The sequence below is a fragment of the Amphiura filiformis genome, chromosome 12, assembly GCF_039555335.1.
Source record: "Amphiura filiformis chromosome 12, Afil_fr2py, whole genome shotgun sequence".
Lineage (NCBI taxonomy): Eukaryota > Metazoa > Echinodermata > Ophiuroidea > Amphilepidida > Amphiuridae > Amphiura > Amphiura filiformis.
This window is the reverse complement of record NC_092639.1, coordinates 3439273-3461899: the sequence shown is the minus strand read 5'-3', so window position 1 is coordinate 3461899 and position 22627 is coordinate 3439273. Positions and strand designations below refer to the sequence as shown.

General features: G+C 38.4%; 1 protein-coding gene across 5 annotated transcripts in view; it reads left to right on the top strand.

Moving 5' to 3' along the window:
* The window catches only part of LOC140165668 (uncharacterized), a 144605-nt gene extending 122320 nt beyond the window's left edge, over positions 1 to 22285 (top strand). For 3 of the 5 annotated variants that reach the window (XM_072188970.1, XM_072188968.1, XM_072188969.1), the window contains 5 exons: positions 7618 to 7730; positions 8649 to 8765; positions 14520 to 14846; positions 15223 to 15322; positions 22187 to 22285. In XM_072188970.1, coding sequence (XP_072045071.1) covers positions 7618 to 7730; positions 8649 to 8765; positions 14520 to 14846; positions 15223 to 15322; positions 22187 to 22255 — 726 coding nt within the window. In that variant the 3' untranslated portion in view covers positions 22256 to 22285. Of the gene's footprint in view, positions 1 to 7617; positions 7731 to 8648; positions 8766 to 14519; positions 14847 to 15222; positions 15323 to 20064; positions 20206 to 22186 lie in introns of all 5 variants that reach the window. The other 2 variants (XR_011860751.1, XM_072188971.1) reach the window with 2 other exon arrangements.
* Positions 22286 to 22627: the final 342 nt, after the last annotated feature.

The following is a 22627-nucleotide window of genomic DNA, read 5'->3' as shown; positions in this document are numbered from 1 at the left end:
TCATTATCAATTGGCCCAATCAGCAACACTGTTAGAATAATTTCACCAAAAATTGAGGTGAATTATTTGCAAAGCTCCATTTTGATTGGTGATATATAAGTGAAGATATCATGTAATTGACCAATCAGAGGCAATGTTAGATTGGCAGGTAGTGCTCAGGGGGTTAATAGCAGTGGGATTGTAGTGACCAATAGAGACCATTACAGATGACCATTGCTTTAAATTGTGGATGGATGGCTCTGTCAGACCGGTCAAGACTTGTTAGTGTATTGAAATTGTGCAGAAAATTAAAACACTTACTGCAAATTTGTTCTCAAATTCAAGTTTAAAATAAAATTGATTATATGAATAGAAAGGTTAAATGGCATTTTTATCAGACCTGAATATGTTCAGGGTTTCAGTTGATTTCAGCTTTTTTTTGTTGCTCAAATTTATTTGTATTCTTTTATTTTCAGCCTAATTTGAGCTATTTTACCATGATTCTACACCTTTTTTCCAGCTTTTGTTTGTTTATTATGCCTCCACCGCGAGGCATACTGTTTTTGCAATGTCCGTCCATCCGTCCTTCCGTCCATCCGTGCTTCCGTCCGGATGCCATATCTCGGGCATGGATGGGCGGATTGACTTCAGATTTTCAGGATAGGTGGGTCATGGTCAAAAACTCTGGCTACTTTTTTTTGTGTGAGGTCCAAGGTCATATACTGAGGTAAAAGGTCATTTGAGGTCAGGGGGTCCATTTTCCTTATTTACCTCTTTTCTCTGAGACTAGGGGTCGCATGTTCCTCATACTTGGTGGGTGGGTGCATCTTGACCCCAGGCAGAACAAGTTTGTATTGGTTAGTGGGTCAAGGTCACCTGAGGTCATGCAGGGGTCATTTGAGGTCAATTAGCAAAACTGTCATATGGCCATGAAACTTGGTAGGTACAGTCAACATTTAGAGCCGAATTTTTGGAAGGTCATTTTGGGGTCATCCGGGGTCACCCAGGGGTCATCTGAGGTCAAATTAGTAAAAACTGTCGTATGGGCATGAAATTTGGTGGGTACAGTCAATATATAGAGCCAAATTTTTGGAAGGTCATTTCGGGGTCATCCGAGGTCATCCAGGGGTCATCTGAGGTCAAATTAGTAAAAACTGTTGGATGGGCATGAAACTTGGTGGGTACTGTCAACATTTAGAGCCAAATTTTTGGAAGGTCATTTTGGGGTCACCAGGGGTCATCTGAGGTCAAATTAGTAAAACTATCATATGGGCATGAAACTTGGTGGGTACAGTCAACATTTAGAGCCAAATTTTGGGAGGTCATTTTGGGGTCACCAGGGGTTATTTGAGGTCAAATTAGTTAAAACTATCATATGGGCAAGAAACTTAGTGAGTACAGTCAACATTTAGAGCCAAATTTTTTGGACATCATTTTGGGGTCACCCAGTGGTTATCTGAGGTCAAATTAGTAAAAACTGTTGGATGGGCATGAAACTTGGTGGGTACAGTCAACATTTAGAGCCAAATTTTTGGAAGGTCATTTTGGGGTCACCAGGGGTCATCTGAGGTCAAATTAGTTTGAACTATCATATGGGCATGAAACTTGGTGAGTACAGTCACATTTAGAGCCAAATTTTTGGGAGGTCATTTTGGGGTCACCCAGGGGCCATCTGAAGTCAAATTGGTAAAAACTGTCACACGTACATGAAACTTGGTGGGTACAGTCAACATTTAGAGCCAAATATTTGGAAGGTCATTTTGGGGTCATCGGGGGTCACCCAGCTTTGTATCAACTTGTGAATACGTGCCACATCACTCCCTTTAGTGGAGGCATCACGGTCGACGCTTGGCGTCGAAAACCGCGACATCCGAGAACCGCGATCCATCTAGTTTGTTTTATTTCTTCTTTAACTTGGGACAGTCAATCAGTTGAAAACACACATTAATAATAATCATCTGTTCTTCCGTGAGGCCTAGGGAAAGCATTTTCAACATTTTTCTACAATGCAATATTTTCAATTCTGAAATGTCCATGGTTGATGTCCACAGATAAGTAGTTAGAAACGTTCTGTAGTCCACATTTGCTGTTAGTTGTGCAGAGGTCAGTGTGTTTGTATGATTTGTTGATGATGTCGTCTTTCCAAATCTACTGGTACTTGGATATGGCAGCTTGGATGTAATGGATCTAGGCTATTTTAAGTCCATCAGTAAACACGATATCAAAACTATTACTAATCATTTATCAGTGACACTGCATTCTTTACCGTCATTAGTTATTTGTTTTCGGCCTTTTTCAGTGTCAGTGTGTCCTCATACTCATACAGTCACACACAATGGTGAAGCTCTGCTATTTGATAGATAAATACAACTCGATAGTGTAGTACGTGTCAAATATGTGTGTACATTGATTCATTGGATGTGTTGTAATGACCAGAGTAAAGTACAAATTATTTGGATTGTAAAGAAATGGATTAATCAATACATGGATCAGAGATGAAAATATGATAAGTCAAGGCTGAAAAAAGTACTGTAAAAGAGTTAATTGCCAATTTTGAACTACATTGTTTGTTGTTAAGGGGTACTACACCCCTGTGGTGAATTTGTGACTATTTTTGCATTTTTCTCAAAAAATAATAACGCACTGGTAACAAAAGTTATGTATATTATTGGGGCAAGGAATCTAATTACTACACTGAAATTTCAGTGACTCAAGACAAGCGGTTCAGTATTATGATAGGAAATGAGGTACACCCTAGCGGTACCTTATTTCTTGTCATAAATAACGAACCGCTTGTCTTGGGTCACTGAAATTCCAGTGTAGTAATTGGATTCTTGCCCCTATAATATACATAACTTTTGTTACCACTGTGTTATTAGTTTTTAAGAAAAATGCAAAAATAGACTCAAATTTATCGAGGGGTGTAGTACCCCCTTAATTTCGCGATTTTGAGTTTTACTTACAAATAGAGGTCTACACATGTACATTAAAATACCATTATTTGCATGTTTTTAATTTGAAAGCATGAAAGTTAATGTAGCACAAAAATATCCACTTTTACAGTAATCCCCCTGCTCCCCAGCCAGAACAAACAATCACACAAAATCCCACTTTTGGGCAAAATATGCCAAATTTTAGGCAGCTTTGCAACCCCGCCCCCATGCCTGGTGCTGCACTGTTGGTATTATTCCGGGGGGGTCACTCCCATTGTGGCCTGTACACCATCCGCGATAATGAAAACGCGTAAAAAGGGTAGCTTTTCGTGTGTAAGCACGATACGCGCGTAACACGTTTAGGGTGTCAAAAACATGAAATATTGGAAAAAAGGGTAGCAAAATTGCAATTGCTAATACACGGAAATGAAATTTAGGGTATGAAATTTGATGCAAGGAATAAAATCAATGTTTAGGGTATTGTTTCAGCCAAGGGTTAAATCCTTGTTTAGGTGCTTTTCAAAAGTTGATTATCGCGGATGGTGTACAGGCCACAATGGGAGTGACCCGGGGTATTATTGAATAAAAATAATTATAATTTTGATCAGCTTATGTCTGTGATGTTGGTAGTCTGAGCAAAGATTTGGGGTTTGTGATTTTATGTGATGTTGATAAAAGTGTATATTTTGTGAGTTTGGTTTAAAATGTCTTCATCAATAAAGCTCATTTAGCGCTTGCATAAGTTCAACTGCATGTTTGTCTGTATCAAAATCCCTTACAATCTATACAGAGGGGGGGTGAGCAGCTTCCTTGGACGAATTCACGACACTGAGCAAGCGGTTGGTTTCTATAACCCAAAAGTTTCACTCCCTGTGGAGAATATTTAAGGACTAGCTGCATGTACATGTAGGCTACTCAAGATTATTTCACTATGTTATGACTCCCGCCTATTTATGCATTAAAAACAAGGTACACACATTGGGCTATTCTTGTTGAAGTCCATACACCCCCCGTGGAAGACATGACCTTAATCATCCATCCAGGGAGTTACTTGGGGTTACTTGAATTGATGACTCCATTTGAAATCTGCACCCCTGTGTGGAAGATTAAGATCATGTCTTCCATAGGGGTGTAATGATTTCAAATGGAAGCAGCCATTTTAAAACCGTTGGACAGAGAAATGCCTTACATCATCCCCATCAACATAGACAATGAAATATTGAGATTTTTGAAACCTTAAGATTTTACTGCTATTTAATATGAGATTGTAAAGAGATACTCTTGAAATAGGTCAAAATGCATTGTCCCACTCAACAATATGAGAATCTTCGGGTTTTTTATTGACAAAATAGTTGCACTTTCATCTAATTTCAGTGTGTTTTTGTCTTTTTTTGTACCATTTCACACACTTTTACAGGTTTTTTATGAGGATTTTTTTCTCTGGCGTGACTCCCATAGTTCATTGCTTTACTGAGCCAAAAACTCATACTTTGATGTATTGTTAATACTACCCCATATCCATGAAACCTTAAAGAAATAATGCCGATGTGAACATACTCTAAATTGATGCCGAGGAGGTTCACAGGATGTACGGTAATGTTGGTCAACAGATAGGTCAGTCACAATTATGCCAATTTCCCACAGACTTGGTTCAGCGATATATCTCTTATGTTGATGCGATATTAACATCAAAGAGGTACAATCAAAGAGAACTGACTCTGTGTGTTGCACACGGAGGGGAAATACTGTAACAGTAGAAATTTTTGCGTACAGATATTTTTGTGATTTTAGTTTTCAGAAAATATGCGCGAATTTAATTTTGCTGTATCTTCATTAATTGCAATGCATCTCTATTGTAAAGGATATTTTCACGAGGTTTTATTTTCGCGATTTACATGTAATGTCAACTAGCGAAATTCGCAAAAATAAAAAGTTTACGAAAATGTCTACTTTTACAGTAGCCCCAAAGAGTACTGACTCCACATGTTTGCATGTTGCTCATGGAGGGAAAACTGTACCTCCGGATTCTTTTGCCATGAGCCCGGTTAACTTTGATTGCTTGTTTGCATTCTGCATCTAATGTGTCATTCCAATTCGATTTTGGGCTCTTGCCGGTATATGCCTGCGGTACAATATTTGCCCTCCATCTGTGACAAGCCAAGATGGCTGATTGACCATAATATTATGCATGTTGCAGTTTTGAGTTGGCACTCTTTCTGGAAAACAGTTTTACCATTCTAGTTTTACCATTCAAAAAACTGTAAATGATATATTGTTTCATTTTGTTTCAACTAGTGGCATAACCAGAGATGGCAGGGGGCAGAGAAGTTAGAATGAAAAATTCTGTTATATTTCAGCCCTTTTTGGATGAGCACTCTTCCCCCTCTAATCTAGACAAATCTATACACACACTTATAGAAGACATAACCTTAATTTCCCACACAGAGTGTGAATAATTCAAATGGGGTTACCTGATTGGATGATTCCATTTGAAATCTGCTCCTCAATGTGGGAGATTAAGGTCATATCTTCCATAGGGGGTGTCGGGATTTGAACTGGAATGGCCCATTCTCAGTGATCTGGCATTTAACCCTTGCAATGCTGAGACACCAGTTACACACCTGGTTTTAACTTTGATCCAACTACAGTGCAAGAGCAAATGTGTGAGGGAGGGAGAAATAGAAATGAGGGAGAGGAGAGAGAGAAAGAAAGAAAGGGAGGCAGAGGAGGGAGACAGAGAGAGAAGATGTGTTTATAATTCCATTTGAAATTCATACTCCCTCAGTGGAAAATATTTCCAAAATCTTTTACAGGGGAGTGCAGACTTTGAATATAATAGCCCAATTCAGGGGCAGACAGAAAGGATAGAGAGAAGATGGAGAGTACTATGCTGAATGCACTTTAGTACTTCCATTCAGCATTAAGTCAAAACAAACAGGGTGTTGACTGACATACTTGAGTGGCGTCGTCAAGATGATTTCAACATTGGATGCAGGTAGCTGTCTGTCTATCCAATCTCTATAGCGATCACAACTGTGACATTGAGTTGCATACTGTAATGTTAAGGCAAGTGGGATGACGGGAGCCATATTTTTCCTCTTTAAGCCATTTACTGCAGTGTACTTCTAATACATAGCACTAATAGAATATTAGACAAGGAAGCTCATATACCGTATTGTTTGTAATAAACGCCGGGGGCGTTGCATTTTTCCAAAAGGGGGGCGTTTATTGGAAGTGAATTGTCAGTGAAAAAAGCTTTAAAATCGTGGCCAATTTCCCGATGGTGCTCCTATTAAAAGGAGGGATTTACACTATACATGATGGCGGCGCCATCAGAAAATGATATTTTCGTGGGGAATACAACAAAATTACACCTGTAAGTGCATGGAATTAGTGAAATTCTACCATAATTAGGCAATAAAATGGATGGGAGTTGAGTCATAATAGGTTTTGTCCATCCAATTTTGCGATCGTGACTGACATGACTGATGCAAGTTTTAAGCTTACCTACACGATATGTCATGGAAATGTTCGCATTTTTGTCAAATTTTCACAGAAAAATTGGAGGGGGGCGTTTATTAGAGGGGGGGGGCGTTTATTACAAACAATACGGTAGGTCTTGTGGTTTTTGAGTTATGACTGAAAATATTCCAAAACTGTTTCCCCTTCTGAGAAAAATCATGCACATGGGGAGAAAATGACAAACAACCCTTGTATATGAAGCCATGGGGTCTCCTTTATAGCCTACACCATTTCTCTCATGTGTCAGCTTTATTTGTCTCAATATTTAAGTTCAAACACCGCTAGGACATGCTCCCTCTGACCTGCCTTACGACATGTTGAAAATCATGGAGTACATCTCCTTTACCATTTCTCTTGTGTGTCAGCTATATTGGTCTCAATATTTGAGTACAAACCACCACTAGGTCATGCTCCCCACCGACCCGCCTTATGACATTTTGAAAAACATGGTGTACATCTCCTTTATAGAACCCATACCATTTCTCTTGTGTGTCAGCTTTATTGGTCTCAATATTTGAGTGCAAACACCGCTAGGTCATGCTCCCCACCGACCCGCCTTACGATGTTTTGAAAAACATGTACGGGGTGTCATGTACGGGGTGTGGGGGTGTGTGTGTACAAATGGATTATGTGTGATCCTATGGTTTGATAAGTACTTGAACATCAGCTAATTTGTAGTAGCAAAGCTACTTCAAATAATTACATTATGCAGAATATAGGATGTTGTTCAAACCACAACCTGATCAGTTTGTGGTTGTCTGAGAGATGTTGTTGTCAAAGTAGAACTCTCAACTCACTTACAAGATGTGTGTACTGCAAAATCTTGACACAGTTCTTGCTTTCATGTACATCAGATTTCACTTAAAAGGGGCACTTCAAGATCCACAGTGCTGCCCCCCCATTAACTCCAAAAAAGTTCAAATTTTCCCCATCCGAAACATAGGACTACATAATTTTTGTGTGCATAACCTTTCTTGCAGATTTAGTTAGTTTGACAAAGACATCATCTAATTTGTATAGTATGTCGACAGACTGAAATTACAGCACAGTAGAAAATGATAATTTCTGTTATAAATGGCAGGGGTTTTACCCCTTGGCACACTGGGGCTGGTTACAAGCGCAGGTTATATTGCATAATAAAACTAATTGATATTTTGCACTACTTTTGTATTCCTATGTGCAGGAAGCCCAATTTGAGAAGCTAACAAGGGAGTTAGAGGTTGAAAGGAGGACAGTCGCTGACCAATTGGACAGAGTCCGCTACGGATCAGAGACTGCTAGTCTCAAAAGTATCAGGTATTAATTGCAGATTTGCAGTACAAATGATATACCAAATTTTTCACAGGCAGTGTAAGAGATGGCTAAGTATCAAGGTATCATAATCCAAGATTGAATTAAAAAGACTTGTTTGCGTACATTGTATGAGGTCCTGTCAACCAGACCCAAAATGCCGTACTGTGCAGGTCAGCAAACATCCAATCACGCTGCACCTTTTCACTGATATCAGGCGCAAACTAGTCTTTTAAAATTCAGTCTTGGATTATCTCCTTACACAGTCATCAAGTTTGAGGGCGGAGCCTCGAACGTACATGAATGGGAATTGAAGCAGGCACACAACATCAGGTAAATGGCATAATTCTTCATGTCTGTTGCTTGTTCAAGGCTCTATGGTGGAACCTAGAGAAGATATATTACCCTTCCCAGAATCCTTTGCAACATGGTATAATTACCTTATTTTATCAAATGACACTCTACAAGTTCCCTTTGATTTCATTTTAAGAATAGGCTGGTCAAACTTGGGTCAATGGTCAAGAAATAAACACATTTTGCAAAATTTGGATATGCTCTGTTCATTGAAGTACATGTACATTTTGTCACTCGACCCATGTTGCACTAGAGTCTAGATAGCAAATCAGTACAGGAAATTGAAATGGGAGAAATGCATTGTGGGAAATGTCTTCTCAGGGTGGAACAGTGCAATGGCCAAATAGAGCACAACTGCACAGAAAATGATGATTAGCAAGTAATTTACAAACTGTGTAAGAAACTGATATTTCTTATTCAAAAATATTTTCCCCATATTAAAATGTTGACAAAAATAAACATTAATAGGAAAATACATCTTGATACCCCATCCCATTCTTTTGTAACTTTTAAAACCAAATCTAAATTGCACTTTCAGTAATAAGTTTCTGTGTATTTTTTGCCAAACAGTACTACAGACGATTCATTTTCTTGGCGGCGTTCAGCACAAAACGAGTCATCCCATCTTGCAGATGAGAGTAGTATAGACGACAATAGACCAAACTCTCAACTCATTGATTCATGCTTGTAAGTTGTTTGTTTGTTTTCTTCATATGTGATGTGATCAAGCAAAATCAGTCGGAAGTTGGAAATACTGATTTCCAGATGTAGATAAACAAACAAAGACATTTCTTTTGTTGTCTACTGTTTTGAAAATGCTTCAATTGTTCCTATCATTGGAACTAAAAACTGAAAATTGAATACCCGACTTCATGACTGATTTTGCTTGATCACATCACATATATCTTAGTCAAGAGTTGAAAGCAGTGTTGAGGACACCAGACCAAACTTGAACTCATTGAATCATGCACATGGACGTCATTGTTGTGTGTAGTTCCATACTATGTCACACGTGGAGGTCTACTGTTGTTTATTAGTAACTGCGCATTACATTCACATTTTGACAAATAAATAAGTTTGATTGTGTTAGTCTTATGCGTTGTGTATATATTCATGAGGTTATGAATCATCTATAAACCCATCACTGTTTTCTGTACAATCTCTAACCATTTATACTGGCTTATGCTGTGTCTTGGTGTATTTATGGCAACAAGAAGGTTCTTCAAACAAGATAATTTCCACTGTCAATTATTTTTATGAATGCCTTTTGGTTATGAAAATCAAATTACTTTAATTTAGTTTTATACTCAGTTAATATCTGCATAGTCTCACATAATAAGGGGGTTACAATTGTGAAAATAAATCTTAACCAAATAAGTCAATTGACCCACTGATCAAAATGTTAATATCAAAAAATGTAGTGAAGTCTACCTAGAGAGAGCTATGAATACAGATGGGGTATTATCACAACCTGGTATAACCCTTCCCATCATGCAGTGCTGTGATTTTGCAATAAAGGGGCATTATATGTATATTGTGGGCTGTGGTTGTAGTAGCACTATTCTCTGGCTCTGTTGCTAGTTATAGCTAGGTCATACTAAAGAGTGCACCCCATTGCTTTTCGTAATATTGAAGCATTGAAGAATTTTGGTACTGTCCCAAATCAAAGTCTCAGGACACAAAATGAACTGAACTGTAAATTGTATGCAATGCATTGTGGGTTATCATTTGTGCCTCCTCTGGGTATTATAGCGTACAAACAAAACAATGCATGATATTAGAGATGAGAGCCTGATGACAGGGTTGCCAACTCTGCCATTTGGTAGCCCAATTAGGTGACATTTGAAGATTTTCTGTACAACTGTTTAGTTTCCTGTCCCATAGAAACCAATAATTAAGAATAAATGGGGGACTTATTAACATTTTTCTTCTGCTATTTTCGGAAGAGTCCTGTCTCATATAAAGCAATGGCTAAGACATAAATTTTGTTGACTTTTCAGTGATTTGCCTGGCGATTGGGGCAAAAGATTGGGTTATGCTATTTAAAATCCATGCTCCTCGTGGATGATTTTGGAAATATCTTCCAAGTATGAATTTCAAATAGAATTAGCACATTAACTAACTCGATTTGAAACTCACCCTCCCTCTGTGGAATATTCAGGTCGAATCGTTCTCAGCGGATGTATGAAATTCAAAATAATGATAATAACAATAGTGATGTAATCATTCCGTTTGAAATTTTTGGATTTTAAATGGAATAACCAAATTTCTGGCAACCCTGCCTGATGTTGGCAGCGGAATAGGATCATATTAATGCCAGTTGTTTTAAAATATAACCAAATCATACAGAGGTGAATGTCTTGGATAAATATAAACAGGTAGATATTGCAGGCATGGCTAGGGTTAATAACAGGATTTGTTTTTTTAACAGCAGGAAATCACAATATGAAAGATGGGGGTCTGATGGTTGCTGAGGAATATGATCATATTTCAAATACATTTTGGGTTGGGTTAAAATATAAACAAATCATAGATATTGACTGTCTTCAAAAATATAAAACACTAGATTTTGAGGCGCAAAAATATTGTTTAATTGGTGTTAAAGGCCAAGAAAATATGGATTGGCCAATCAGATTCTTTTTTATTTTTTACACTTCAGTTTTTAAAGGATCAAAGCCCGTAGTACAAGGTGTCCCATAAAAAGGTTACATGTAGAAAATGAACCGCATTTGGCGATGGTACAACAAAACAATGTCGTTTTTTCAGGTTTTATTTATTTATTCTTCTTGTAACTCTCTGCAAAATTTCAACTTCGTATCGTAAAAGGAACTTAACTTATGAGCGTAAGATGACATGGCTGTTACGAGTGACTTATCATCAAAATATTTTACAACGAAAGTTGAACACAAGCACGCCTTTGTTCTCTATTTTTTCTTATTACTTTCTATTTTTCTCTTATTTTTTATCATTATTTTGTTCTTGGTTGAAAAACCTATTGCACTAAAGAACCATATTCACAATTAAATATTGCATATCTTTTATACTCTTGGTGGTAAAAAATGAAGGAAGGTGCATGGTCATTAGAGAGGAACACTTTTCGGTCAAGGCATTTCCGCACGCTGTATCTAGTGCCATCAGCATAACGAAATCGGTAACAATTTGCATTTAGACTTTGTTTGGGTTTTGTTGAGTTGAAATCGCTGCTGTGTTAAAAACTGTAAGAATATTGCCATTCGAAATAACCTGAACAATTAGTTTAATTATTTGTTCAACAGAATAATAAACTCGTCTGCCATGCTATAGCTGGACCTCTTCAAATGACCGCACCAAATGCACCGTATGCGTGCGGGCAGTGAACCTCGTGTTGTATTATGTCACGTAAACATGTTTACACCATGCTCAAGAATGCGTGGAATGCGGGCTAAATACGCACGTTGTGAACTTGACATTCACAGGGGTACTAGTAGAGGGTACATAGATTATGTCACGAAAAGGACAATTTTATTTGTTAACATTAACTTACATTATTTTCAAAAATCTACATGTAACCTTTTTTTGGGACACGCAGTACATATGTGGAGTGCATTTCTACATTTTCAATACACGCCACAATTTTGAAACTAAGTAATTGTGATTTATGGCAGAAACGTAATAATAATAATAACTTGGATTTCAAATGCCCTATGCTGAAAAGTTGAAATGTTCGCGGTACATTAATATTTGCACTTTTCGAGTGCAACACAGCTGCTGCTGCTGCGTTGTCATAGTCCTCATAGAAACGTCGGCATTCTCTTGCGTGTTGCCACGGCCATTCCACCATTGTGCTTTCCCTCTTGCCACGGCCATTCCACCATTAGTCCACATTCTGATGTTATCAATCCATCCTGTTTTCCTTCGACCTGGCCTGGCTTTTCCTTCTACTTCTCCTTCTACCGTTATCTGAACAATGCTATCTGGATGCTGCTTCCAATGACCATACAGGGATATCTTTCTTTTCTTCAGCTGACTGAGCAGACCTTGTTTCTCTGTGATGCCCACTTTCTGACGGATCCATGCATTGGTTTTCCTATCTTTCCAGCTGACCTGAAGCATTCTGTGCCATACCCACAGCTCAAACGACTCTATCTTCTTGATATCGCATTGTTTTAGGGTCCAACTTTCTGCACACAGCTACTGCGTAAATAAAAACATGCGAACATGTTCTTTTAATGATAAACAAAGATTTTAGACAATTCTCTCAACAAATATTTGACTTACTTGATTATTTCATCCCACATCCATGGGATTTCATCAGAAAGTGAGGTAGAGCCGTAAACACCTAGTCATATGACCCACAGGGCAACCCACGGTCACATGACTTGATGATCGGTTTGTAGACGCCAGGTAGCATGTGTCTCCCTTTGTCTTGGTTGAGGTCGGGGTCATGGCGTCTATGTAATACGCTTCTTTGATGCCCCTCTGAAGCCATCTAGAGTTGGAGTCAAGCACTTTGACATTGTCCGTGTTAAATTTGTGTTCTTCAGAATTGAGCTGAGCCCCTGCAGGGGTCATCAAGTAATCCTTTTGTGTTCTGTGAGGCGATTGCCAAGTGGTCTTTCAGTTTCGCCCACATTTTAACAAATGATTATTTCACCATAAAAGAGCAACAATTTTTTAGGGGTGATACCCGTAGCCTATTCCCCAATACATCACGTTCACCGACAATTTCCAGATCCCTCGCATTCACTAAAAAGGGTGCCTGAGCAAGCAATCTGCATGCTCACTTCACTCCCACCTTTTCAGGTTTTTTTTCTTAATCCCTGAAATATATATTAGCAAATTCTAGTATTGAAATGAAAGTTTCATTCACTAAATCATTAATATAAAAACCTTGTGCACACTATCACCATGACTATGCTCCTCTGAATTAACAACCCCTTTTAAGATAACCAAGAATTTGATAACAAAGCCAAAACAATGTACAATTACAATACTCTCTGTATTAGATACTCCCTTTAGGCAGCCATGTTTGATGACTGATGCTGACATTTCATGATAAGAGAGAAATGTTAAGGCATTATGAATATTGCAATTGTATTCTAAGTATAAATGAGACATTAAAGAGATACTTCCTGGTTTGTACAAGATCTATGGTACTATAGTCTGTATATCTACCTCCAGTCACGGCACTGGCTTTGAAGTTTAGTGTGTGCTGCATTGACTTAGTGTAGTTTCTTGCGTGTACATATGGGGCACGTTGATCGCGCACGTAAAAGTATGTACACGCACCAAGTAACGCAAGCTAACGCAGAACACGCTGTACTTCAAAGCTGTGCCGGTGACTAAAGGTAGATATAATGTGCTCTGCATGCAGGCCTTGCCGTTTGAGGCGTGCGCTCGCCCGAACTCGATTTCTAGTGAGCGTTTTTCCACTCGCCATAGACACTAACTATCACTCGCTGCGAATCTCCCAAAATCAACCATCGAATCAGCCAATTCAGCATTTAATCGATTCTGTGCCCCTCCAAGCACAGAAAGTCACGAATTTTAGCGCGCTCGCACACATTTAATAGTAAATAGGTCAATACCGTTTAAGGCCGAAGCTCTACTTGATTAATAGTATACCCAAATAAGTGGTGAAATTTTGACCACTCGCCTAGCATCATGATAGCGAGTGATTAACCACTCGCCTTTAAAATCTGCATCCTTTCCGGTTGCTGGTGTTCTTTGAAAACAAATTTTACCACATATTACACATTTATTTTGTGCAGTAAATAATAGGGGGAAATCTGGACCAAGTGTTTCTGTTCGTAGTAAGCAGTTTCTTGTGATAAGTGATCGCGTATTCATAACCTCATTAATAAACGCGATGTGTGCGATCCAATTACATTTAGTTATTTGTGAAAACGCGAACATAATTCGAGGTCATTAATATCTCACAATTGTCCATAAAATGCGTAATTGTTCCAATGTCGCATACAATTGACCGGCGTTTGCGTGTTGTTGTGCGTCGAACAAATTGTGTGCGCTGGCTGCCGTATTTGGATTGCGGCGCTACCATATTTGCACAGATTGTGATACGCACTTTTGTTATTGGTCGTCATGTTTTAGCCTGATCGATTTTGGGAAAGGGAAGATGTAAAAATCATCTATTTTTATAAACTTTGAGCAAAATTTTGTGTTATTTTGTAAGATGAAGAGATTAAAGTAGCGAAAGTTATGAATGAGGTTAATAACTTTGCATCGATAATATGTGGGGCATTGTGAAAAATCTAAACATTTTGCTTTGGACCTTGGAATATCCTCGGGATATTCCTCGGTTCCAAAGGCAAAATGTTTAGATTTTTCACAATGCCTCCAAATAACCGATGCGCAGTTATTAACCTCTAATTAACTCATATTAACAAGGTTTGTATTAATAATTTTGTTTAATTTGTATTTTTTGTTTATATTTCTGTCCAGGAGAGCTTTGGGTAACCCAGCCATCATGGATTATTCAACCAGCTATACCAATGGTCCTGACCCACACTATGGGAGTACAATGTATGACAGTCCCTCCATGAATGGGACAGGCAGCCCACGTCCATCAAGCAGACAAAATGGAGGCTACTCACCAGCAGTGGGTACACCAACGAAAAATTACCAGACATACGATTACGATCCACAGCAAGGATACCAGGATGGTTATCAGGATGACAGGTATCAACAGTCGTATCATGATAGACCGCCCTCTATAGATGGAAGTGATCAATATCAGGGTGAACGGTACGATGATCCTAATTATCCCAGGTAGAGATCTGTAGTAGAATCCAGACCCAAATGAAGTAACATAGCTGACGATGTGAGAGCAATCATAGGAAAACTACTTTGCCTAGTGTGTAAACAGGGTCTTGGATATGTTCTCTACCAATACATTTTTCTATACGTGTCTGTGTATAATGGCAGGTGTTCAAAACATGATTTTCTTCAGCTATAAAGTGACTGGTTGTTTCAAATGTATTTTCTTTAAAGACCATGTAGTCATATATGTGACTGCATTTGCAGGGATAATCTCGTTTTGGTAGCAAGATGGCAGATCCATGTAAAGGGCGAATAGGGTATTGCGAGGTGCACCATATAAAAAACATTAAAAACTTACCCGATACATTATTCTCCCATTTGATAGATACGATACCAGAGCGCCCCCATCACCACATGGAAGTGACCAATATGGTGCCGCACCCAGAGCAGGGGTTACACAGACTCATATAGAGATCCACAGAGAGGTAAGTATATTACTGTCATCATCAGTGGCATGGTTCACAACCTGCAATCATCTGTGTGCTAAGTTTGGACTTTGTAATGTGTGTGTGGTCATAATATGCAAGGTCAGATCTGAGATGTACAGATTCTTGCAGGTCATGTACTAAGGCATAGATTGATGAGGGAATTCGTATTCAGGATATCATCTGTGTATAATGTAGATAATGTAGATGTGAATATAGCATAGGAACGAATCACAGATTAACACAATCTCCAGTTGCACAGTTCAGTAACCTCCATTCAATAATCAGAGCTCAAAATTTGACCTCCGGTAACCTCCTTTCAATAATCAGAGCTCAAAATTTGACCTCCGATAACCTCCATTCAATTATCAGAGCTCAAAATTTGACCTCCGGTAACCTCCATTCAATAATCAGAGCTCAAATTTTGACCTCCGGTAACCTCCATTCAATAATCAGAGCTCAAACTTTGACCTCTGGTAACCTCCATTCAATAATCAGAGCTCAAAATTTGACCTCCGGTTACTACCATTCAATAATCAGAGCTCAAAATTTGACCTCCGGTAACCTCCATTCAATAATCAGAGCTCAAAATTTGACCTCCGGTAACCTCCATTCAATAATCAGAGCTCAAAATTTGACCTCTGGTAACCTCCATTCAATAATCAGAGCTCAAAATTTGACCTCCGGTAACTTCCTTTCAATAATCAGAGCTCATAATCAGATCTCAAAATTTGACCTCCGGTAACCTCCATTCAATAATCAGAGCTCAAAATTTGACCTCCGGTAACCTCCATTCAATAATCAGAGCTCAAAATTTGACCTCCGGTAACCTCCATTCAATAATCAGAGCTCAAAATTTGACCTCCGGTTACCTCCATTCAATAATCAGAGCTCAAAATTTGACCTCCGGTTACCTCCATTCAATAATCAGAGCTCAAATTTGACCTCCGGTAACCTCCATTCAATAATCAGAGCTCAAAATTTGACCTCCGGTAACCTCCATTCAATAATCAGAGCTCAAAATTTGACCTCCGGTAACCTCCATTCAATAATCAGAGCTCAAAATTTGACCTCCGGTTACCTCCATTCAATAATCAGAGCTCAAAATTTGACCTCCAGTTACCTCCATTCAATTATCAGAGCTCAAAATTTGACCTCCGGTTACCTCCATTTAATAATCAGAGCTCAAAATTTGACCTCAGGTTACTACCATTCAATAATCAGAGCTCAAAATTTGACCTCCGGTTACTACCATTCAATAATCAGAGCTCAAAATTTGACCTCCGGTAACCTCCATTCAATAATCAGAGCTCAAAATTTGACCTCCGGTAACCTCCATTCAATAATCAGAGCTCAAAATTTGACCTCCGGTAACCTCCATTCAATAATCAGAGCTCAAAATTTGACCTCCGGTAACCTCCATTCAATAATCAGAGCTCAAAATTTGACCTCCGGTAACCTCCATTCAATAATCAGAGCTCAAAATTTGACCTCCGGTAACCTCCATTCAATAATCAGAGCTCAAAATTTGACCTCCGGTAACCTCCATTCAATAATCAGAGCTCAAAATTTGACCTCCGGTAACCTCCATTCAATAATCAGAGCTCAAAATTTGACCTCCGGTAACCTCCATTCAATAATCAGAGCTCAAAATTTGACCTCCGGTAACCTCCATTCAATAATCAGAGCTCAAAATTTGACCTCCGGTAACCTCCATTCAATAATCAGAGCTCAAAATTTGACCTCCGGTAACCTCCATTCAATAATCAGAGCTCAAAATTTGACCTCCGGTTACCTCCATTCAATAATCAGAGCTCAAAATTTGACCTCCGGTAACCTCCATTCAATAATCAGAGCTCAAAATTTGACCTCCGGTTACCTCCATTCAATAATCAGAGCTCAAAATTTGACCTCCGGTTACCTCCATTCAATAATCAGAGCTCAAATTTGACCTCCGGTAACCTCCATTCAATAATCAGAGCTCAAAATTTGACCTCCGGTAACCTCCATTCAATAATCAGAGCTCAAAATTTGACCTCCGGTAACCTCCATTCAATAATCAGAGCTCAAAATTTGACCTCCGGTTACCTCCATTCAATAATCAGAGCTCAAAATTTGACCTCCAGTTACCTCCATTCAATTATCAGAGCTCAAAATTTGACCTCCGGTTACCTCCATTTAATAATCAGAGCTCAAAATTTGACCTCAGGTTACTACCATTCAATAATCAGAGCTCAAAATTTGACCTCCGGTTACTACCATTCAATAATCAGAGCTCAAAATTTGACCTCCGGTAACCTCCATTCAATAATCAGAGCTCAAAATTTGACCTCCGGTAACCTCCATTCAATAATCAGAGCTCAAAATTTGACCTCCGGTAACCTCCATTCAATAATCAGAGCTCAAAATTTGACCTCCGGTAACCTCCATTCAATAATCAGAGCTCAAAATTTGACCTCCGGTAACCTCCATTCAATAATCAGAGCTCAAAATTTGACCTCCGGTTACCTCCATTCAATAATCAGAGCTCAAAATTTGACCTCCGGTAACCTCCATTCAATAATCAGAGCTCAAAATTTGACCTCCGGTAACCTCCATTCAATAATCAGAGCTCAAAATTTGACCTCCGTAACCTCCATTCAATAATCAGAGCTCAAAATTTGACCTCCGGTAACCTCCATTCAATAATCAGAGCTCAAAATTTGACCTCCGGTAACCTCCATTCAATAATCAGAGCTCAAAATTTGACCTCCGGTAACCTCCATTCAATAATCAGAGCTCAAAATTTGACCTCCGGTAACCTCCATTCAATAATCAGAGCTCAAAATTTGACCTCCGGTTACCTCCATTCAATAATCAGAGCTCAAAATTTGACCTCCGGTAACCTCCATTCAATAATCAGAGCTCAAAATTTGACCTCCGGTAACCTCCATTCAATAATCAGAGCTCAAAATTTGACCTCCGTAACCTCCATTCAATAATCAGAGCTCAAAATTTGACCTCCGGTTGTGGAGTATGAGGTTTTGTACCCATACAATCAAATATCAGAGAATATATCTTACACTTCCCATAATGCATTTCTCACATGTCAATTTCCTGTACTGATTTGCTATCTAGTGCAACATGGGTCATATCTGTGGTGATGAAAAGTACCTCAATGAACAGAGCACATCTAGATCTTGTAAAATATGTTAATTCTGGTGTTGCAGTAATTTTTTACATTGTTGCATACGTAAAAAATGGCCCAAAATATTCATCCATCCTCATCAGTGTGCCACATGTAATGTTTCAGACCATGATCCAGATTTGCATGGGCAGTTAATAATATTACAGTTTGCTTGTTGTAAAGTGCCTAGGTGGGTGGTTTTAGGATCATGGGCGGTTAATGGAACGCACACAGTATCCTGATTAGGTTGCTAACGGTCCCGTCACTTGCACATATGTGTTATTAGCGTACCTATATATTCTTTACAAAATGTAAAAAGATTTTGAACATTTTTAGATTCAGCAAAGTCACTGATAGTACCCTAGAAGTTACTATAAAAGTGGTAATTTTTGCGTGTGCAATTTTTTTTAACGCTTTGCGGATTATAAACTACTTGTTTTTAAATTTGTGCTTTGAGCTTATTACATCTGGACCTATTGTACAAAAATGAACACATTCATATGTTTTGATTTTTACGGAAGCTTGATTTAACGCGAAAATTAATGTTCCTCAAAAATTTCCACTTTTAAGTACTTGCCTCATGTAGTAGTACACTGTTAATGTTGTGGTATGATTCAAGTATGATTTTTGCTTGATTGCCTGCTTGCTTCATTCCTTCATTACCCAGCTTGTAGTGAATATTAATTGCATCGCTTGATTCACATCAATTTTCAATCTTGCGTGAAATTTGTTGGGACACATGACATTTTTAAGGGTCCAATGGGGTATTGTATCTGAAATCCATACACTCAGTATGCAAGGCAGGATCTTAATCTTCCACACAGGGAGATTAAGGTCATGTCTTCCATAGGGGTGTATGGATTTCAAATGGAATTGCCCAGTGCACTGGGCTATATTTTTTTAGTTGGAAGATTTTCTGTTTCCTCCCTCCCCCTCCAAGCAATGTTGGTGTAGACATATAGACAGCCAAATAATTAAGGGACCACTTATGTTCACCCTGTATATCCTAAACAAAGACAAATATGTCAAAATTTTAGCTCTGCTTTAAGACCTCGTTTGTTGAGATTGGTTGAAAATTAAAGAAACAGTGATCGAAAACCCAAGGAAGGAATGAAATCAAAAGTTGCACTTTTATGTTCTAATCCATGTAAAGCACGGCGCTAGTTCTCTTATTCGAGAACGCTTTGTGTACACATCAATAGAGCATCCAATGGAGCAAGCTGCAACATTTGAATTTGCATCTTCCTTAGATCACTGTGTCTTCATTTCTTGGCTGATTTCAACGGATGAGGTCTTAAATCCGTGCTGAAAGATGCAGTTATTGGTTGTTGGTTCGAATTTTGTCATATCTGTATTTGTTTAGGATATACAGGGGTGAACATAACTGGTATCTTTTGCTGTCTCTATCACATGCGATCATTAGCCTCTTTATTCAGCACTGGACATTGTTGTAGGGAGCGGGGATGCGTCAAAAGTGTTCCAATATTTTTTGGGCATGATTGTTGATTGTTCTTGCTTATCCATTGTACATTTGTCTTGCTTAATTTTCCTCCGATATTTTATTTGCATGCTTTAGATATACTAGATTATGACATCCCTAGATCCAACATGTCCGCCTTTGATAGACAAGTGCCGCCATTGCACCCAGACGATGAGGATAGTTACCATGGTGACGACCAGGAAAGATGGGAGAAACGATCTGATAGTTACGACTCAAGTGAGGGTATAGCACATGTTGTTAGGTCAAAGTGAAACATGAATAGTGATGCAGAGATTGTATAATTTTTGTTGCCTTTTTTCCCCTGAAACACTTTCATGTTTTTTCAGGATATTCATTCTTGCCCTATTGGGCTATTCTATTTGAAATTCACGCTCCCCCTGTGGAAGATTTAGCAAGTATTCCACAGGGGAGTATAGGTTTCAAACAGAATAGACAATTAGGTAACATCCATTTGAAATACTCACTCCAGTTGTGGAAGATATAGGTAAAGCCATATACAGAGGGAGTATGTATGGGTTTTGAAATAATTAACTTAGCCAATTCCATTTGAAAAACATCCTCCCTCTGTGAAGACTTCTTAAATCTTCCACAAGGGTATGGCAGATTAAGCCATTATAGTTCTGCTTTTAGGCTTTGAGGCCTGTAAGTCAAAGATATTTTGAGGTATTTATTCCAGTCTGTGATATTTGAAGCACCCTTAGATTTTTGATCTCAATGGATGATGTGCCATGAGACTCTGGTAGTCATAAAATTGTATGCATTAAAGGGCAATTTAGTGCTTTGCTCATCCGGACGATCGTAAAAATCGTCAAAATTCAGATATTGGTATTTTTGTCAAAATAAGGCATTTACATTAATCTGTAATTTATATATACTGACAGTATATAAATTAGCTACATGTATTTGAATGGGGCTTCAACTCTGTCAATACTGCTATTTTCTTTATTTTTTGCCAAATTTTTCATTTCAAAAATACCTAATGACAATTTGAATGACTTACATGTACCCTTCACTTTTAAGCAATTTATAAACAATTTAATTTTTTTACACTTTTGCTGGGATCACTGAATGGGACTTAAAACTCACACATACAAAGATGGGACCTGTACATTGGGTTATTCTAGTTGACATCGGTACACTGTCAATGGAAGATGACAAAATCAAATTGGACTTTCTTTTTTTGATGTGTTTATTAAAAGCAAGCTCCGTATTCAGACACTGTTCATCCAATATCTGGCACAACACTGAAATGTTTGCACAGGGTTGCCAAAAGTTGAGCAAATCATTGAAAAGTTGCCTAGTTTTTCTCTTAACCATTGGTTTCTATGGAACAGGAAACTACCAAAGGTCACAGGAACCAATGTTGAAATGCTGCCCATTTTATTTCTTAAACATAGGTTTCTATGGGACAGACAAGTCGCAAGGAAAATCCTCAAAGTAGCCCAAATGGGCTCCCAAATCGTGTATTTGGCAACCCTGCATTCAATATCTGGCACAACTCTGAAATGTTTGCATTGCCTAACTTTGGTGTTGATAATGCCATTTGCAGCACTTAGCTGAATGTAACAAAAGAACTTATCAATATGGCCATTGCTTTCATAATACCAGGGAATAAATTAGATTGGGAAATGACAGCGGACTTAACTCTCTCCACACGGGTGCCGACTGTAAAAAAAAAAAAAAAAAAAAAAAAAAAAAATCAATTTTGAATATTGCATGACTGCCGGGAAGGAGAGGGGTACCGGCAGAACCTAACAACACAGTAACATCACTACCAAACTCAAAACAACATCATGTATAGAATGAAGATCCTGTTGAAAGTGTTCTCATGTCACTATTCCATTTGAAATCCATACATCCTCTGTGGACGACATGACCTTAATTTTCCACACAGGAAGTGTGAATTGCAAATAGGGTAGCCTAAATAGGTGAGTCCATTTGAAATCTGCACCCCTGTGTGGGAGACTAGGGTCATATCTTCCATATGAGTGAATGGATTTCAACTGGAATAGTCCATATTTCATGCACTGTTTTCCATGTTTGTTTATTCTAATTTATTATATTTGTACTTACTCCAACACTGGTTATTTATATTCCATATTTGGTGACAAGTTCCAAGACAATATCATGATCGTTTCCATATATAGGTTTATTAATTCCATAATTGGCTATTGTTATTCCTTATTTGGTCATACAGATCCATATGATGATGGTGGAACCAATGCAAGAGGAGATAGGGACCCAAGAGGAAGTCAAGAGGCGCTAGAAATGAAAGATACGAATAGAAATCAGTAGTGCAAGCATGGCGGTCATTTGGGGTTTATCCCGTTCACAATCCTCCTCAGAGGAAACTTAACAAGAGTTAAATCAAAACAAGAAACAGATTCATGTAAAACATGATCCATATTTTGCCTCTTCCATCAATGTTCAAATCCATAAAATCCAGCCCTTTCCTCGCATTTCCTTATATAGGTTTATTAATTCCATATTTGGCTATTGTTATTCCTTATTTGGTCATACCTCGCATTTTGACATCAATCCTCTGGTATGCCGTATGTCATGAAAGCCTCTCCTAACATCAAGTATTGCATCCAACAGTAACAATGTATATAGGAATGCAGCCCACAATAATTGAGCA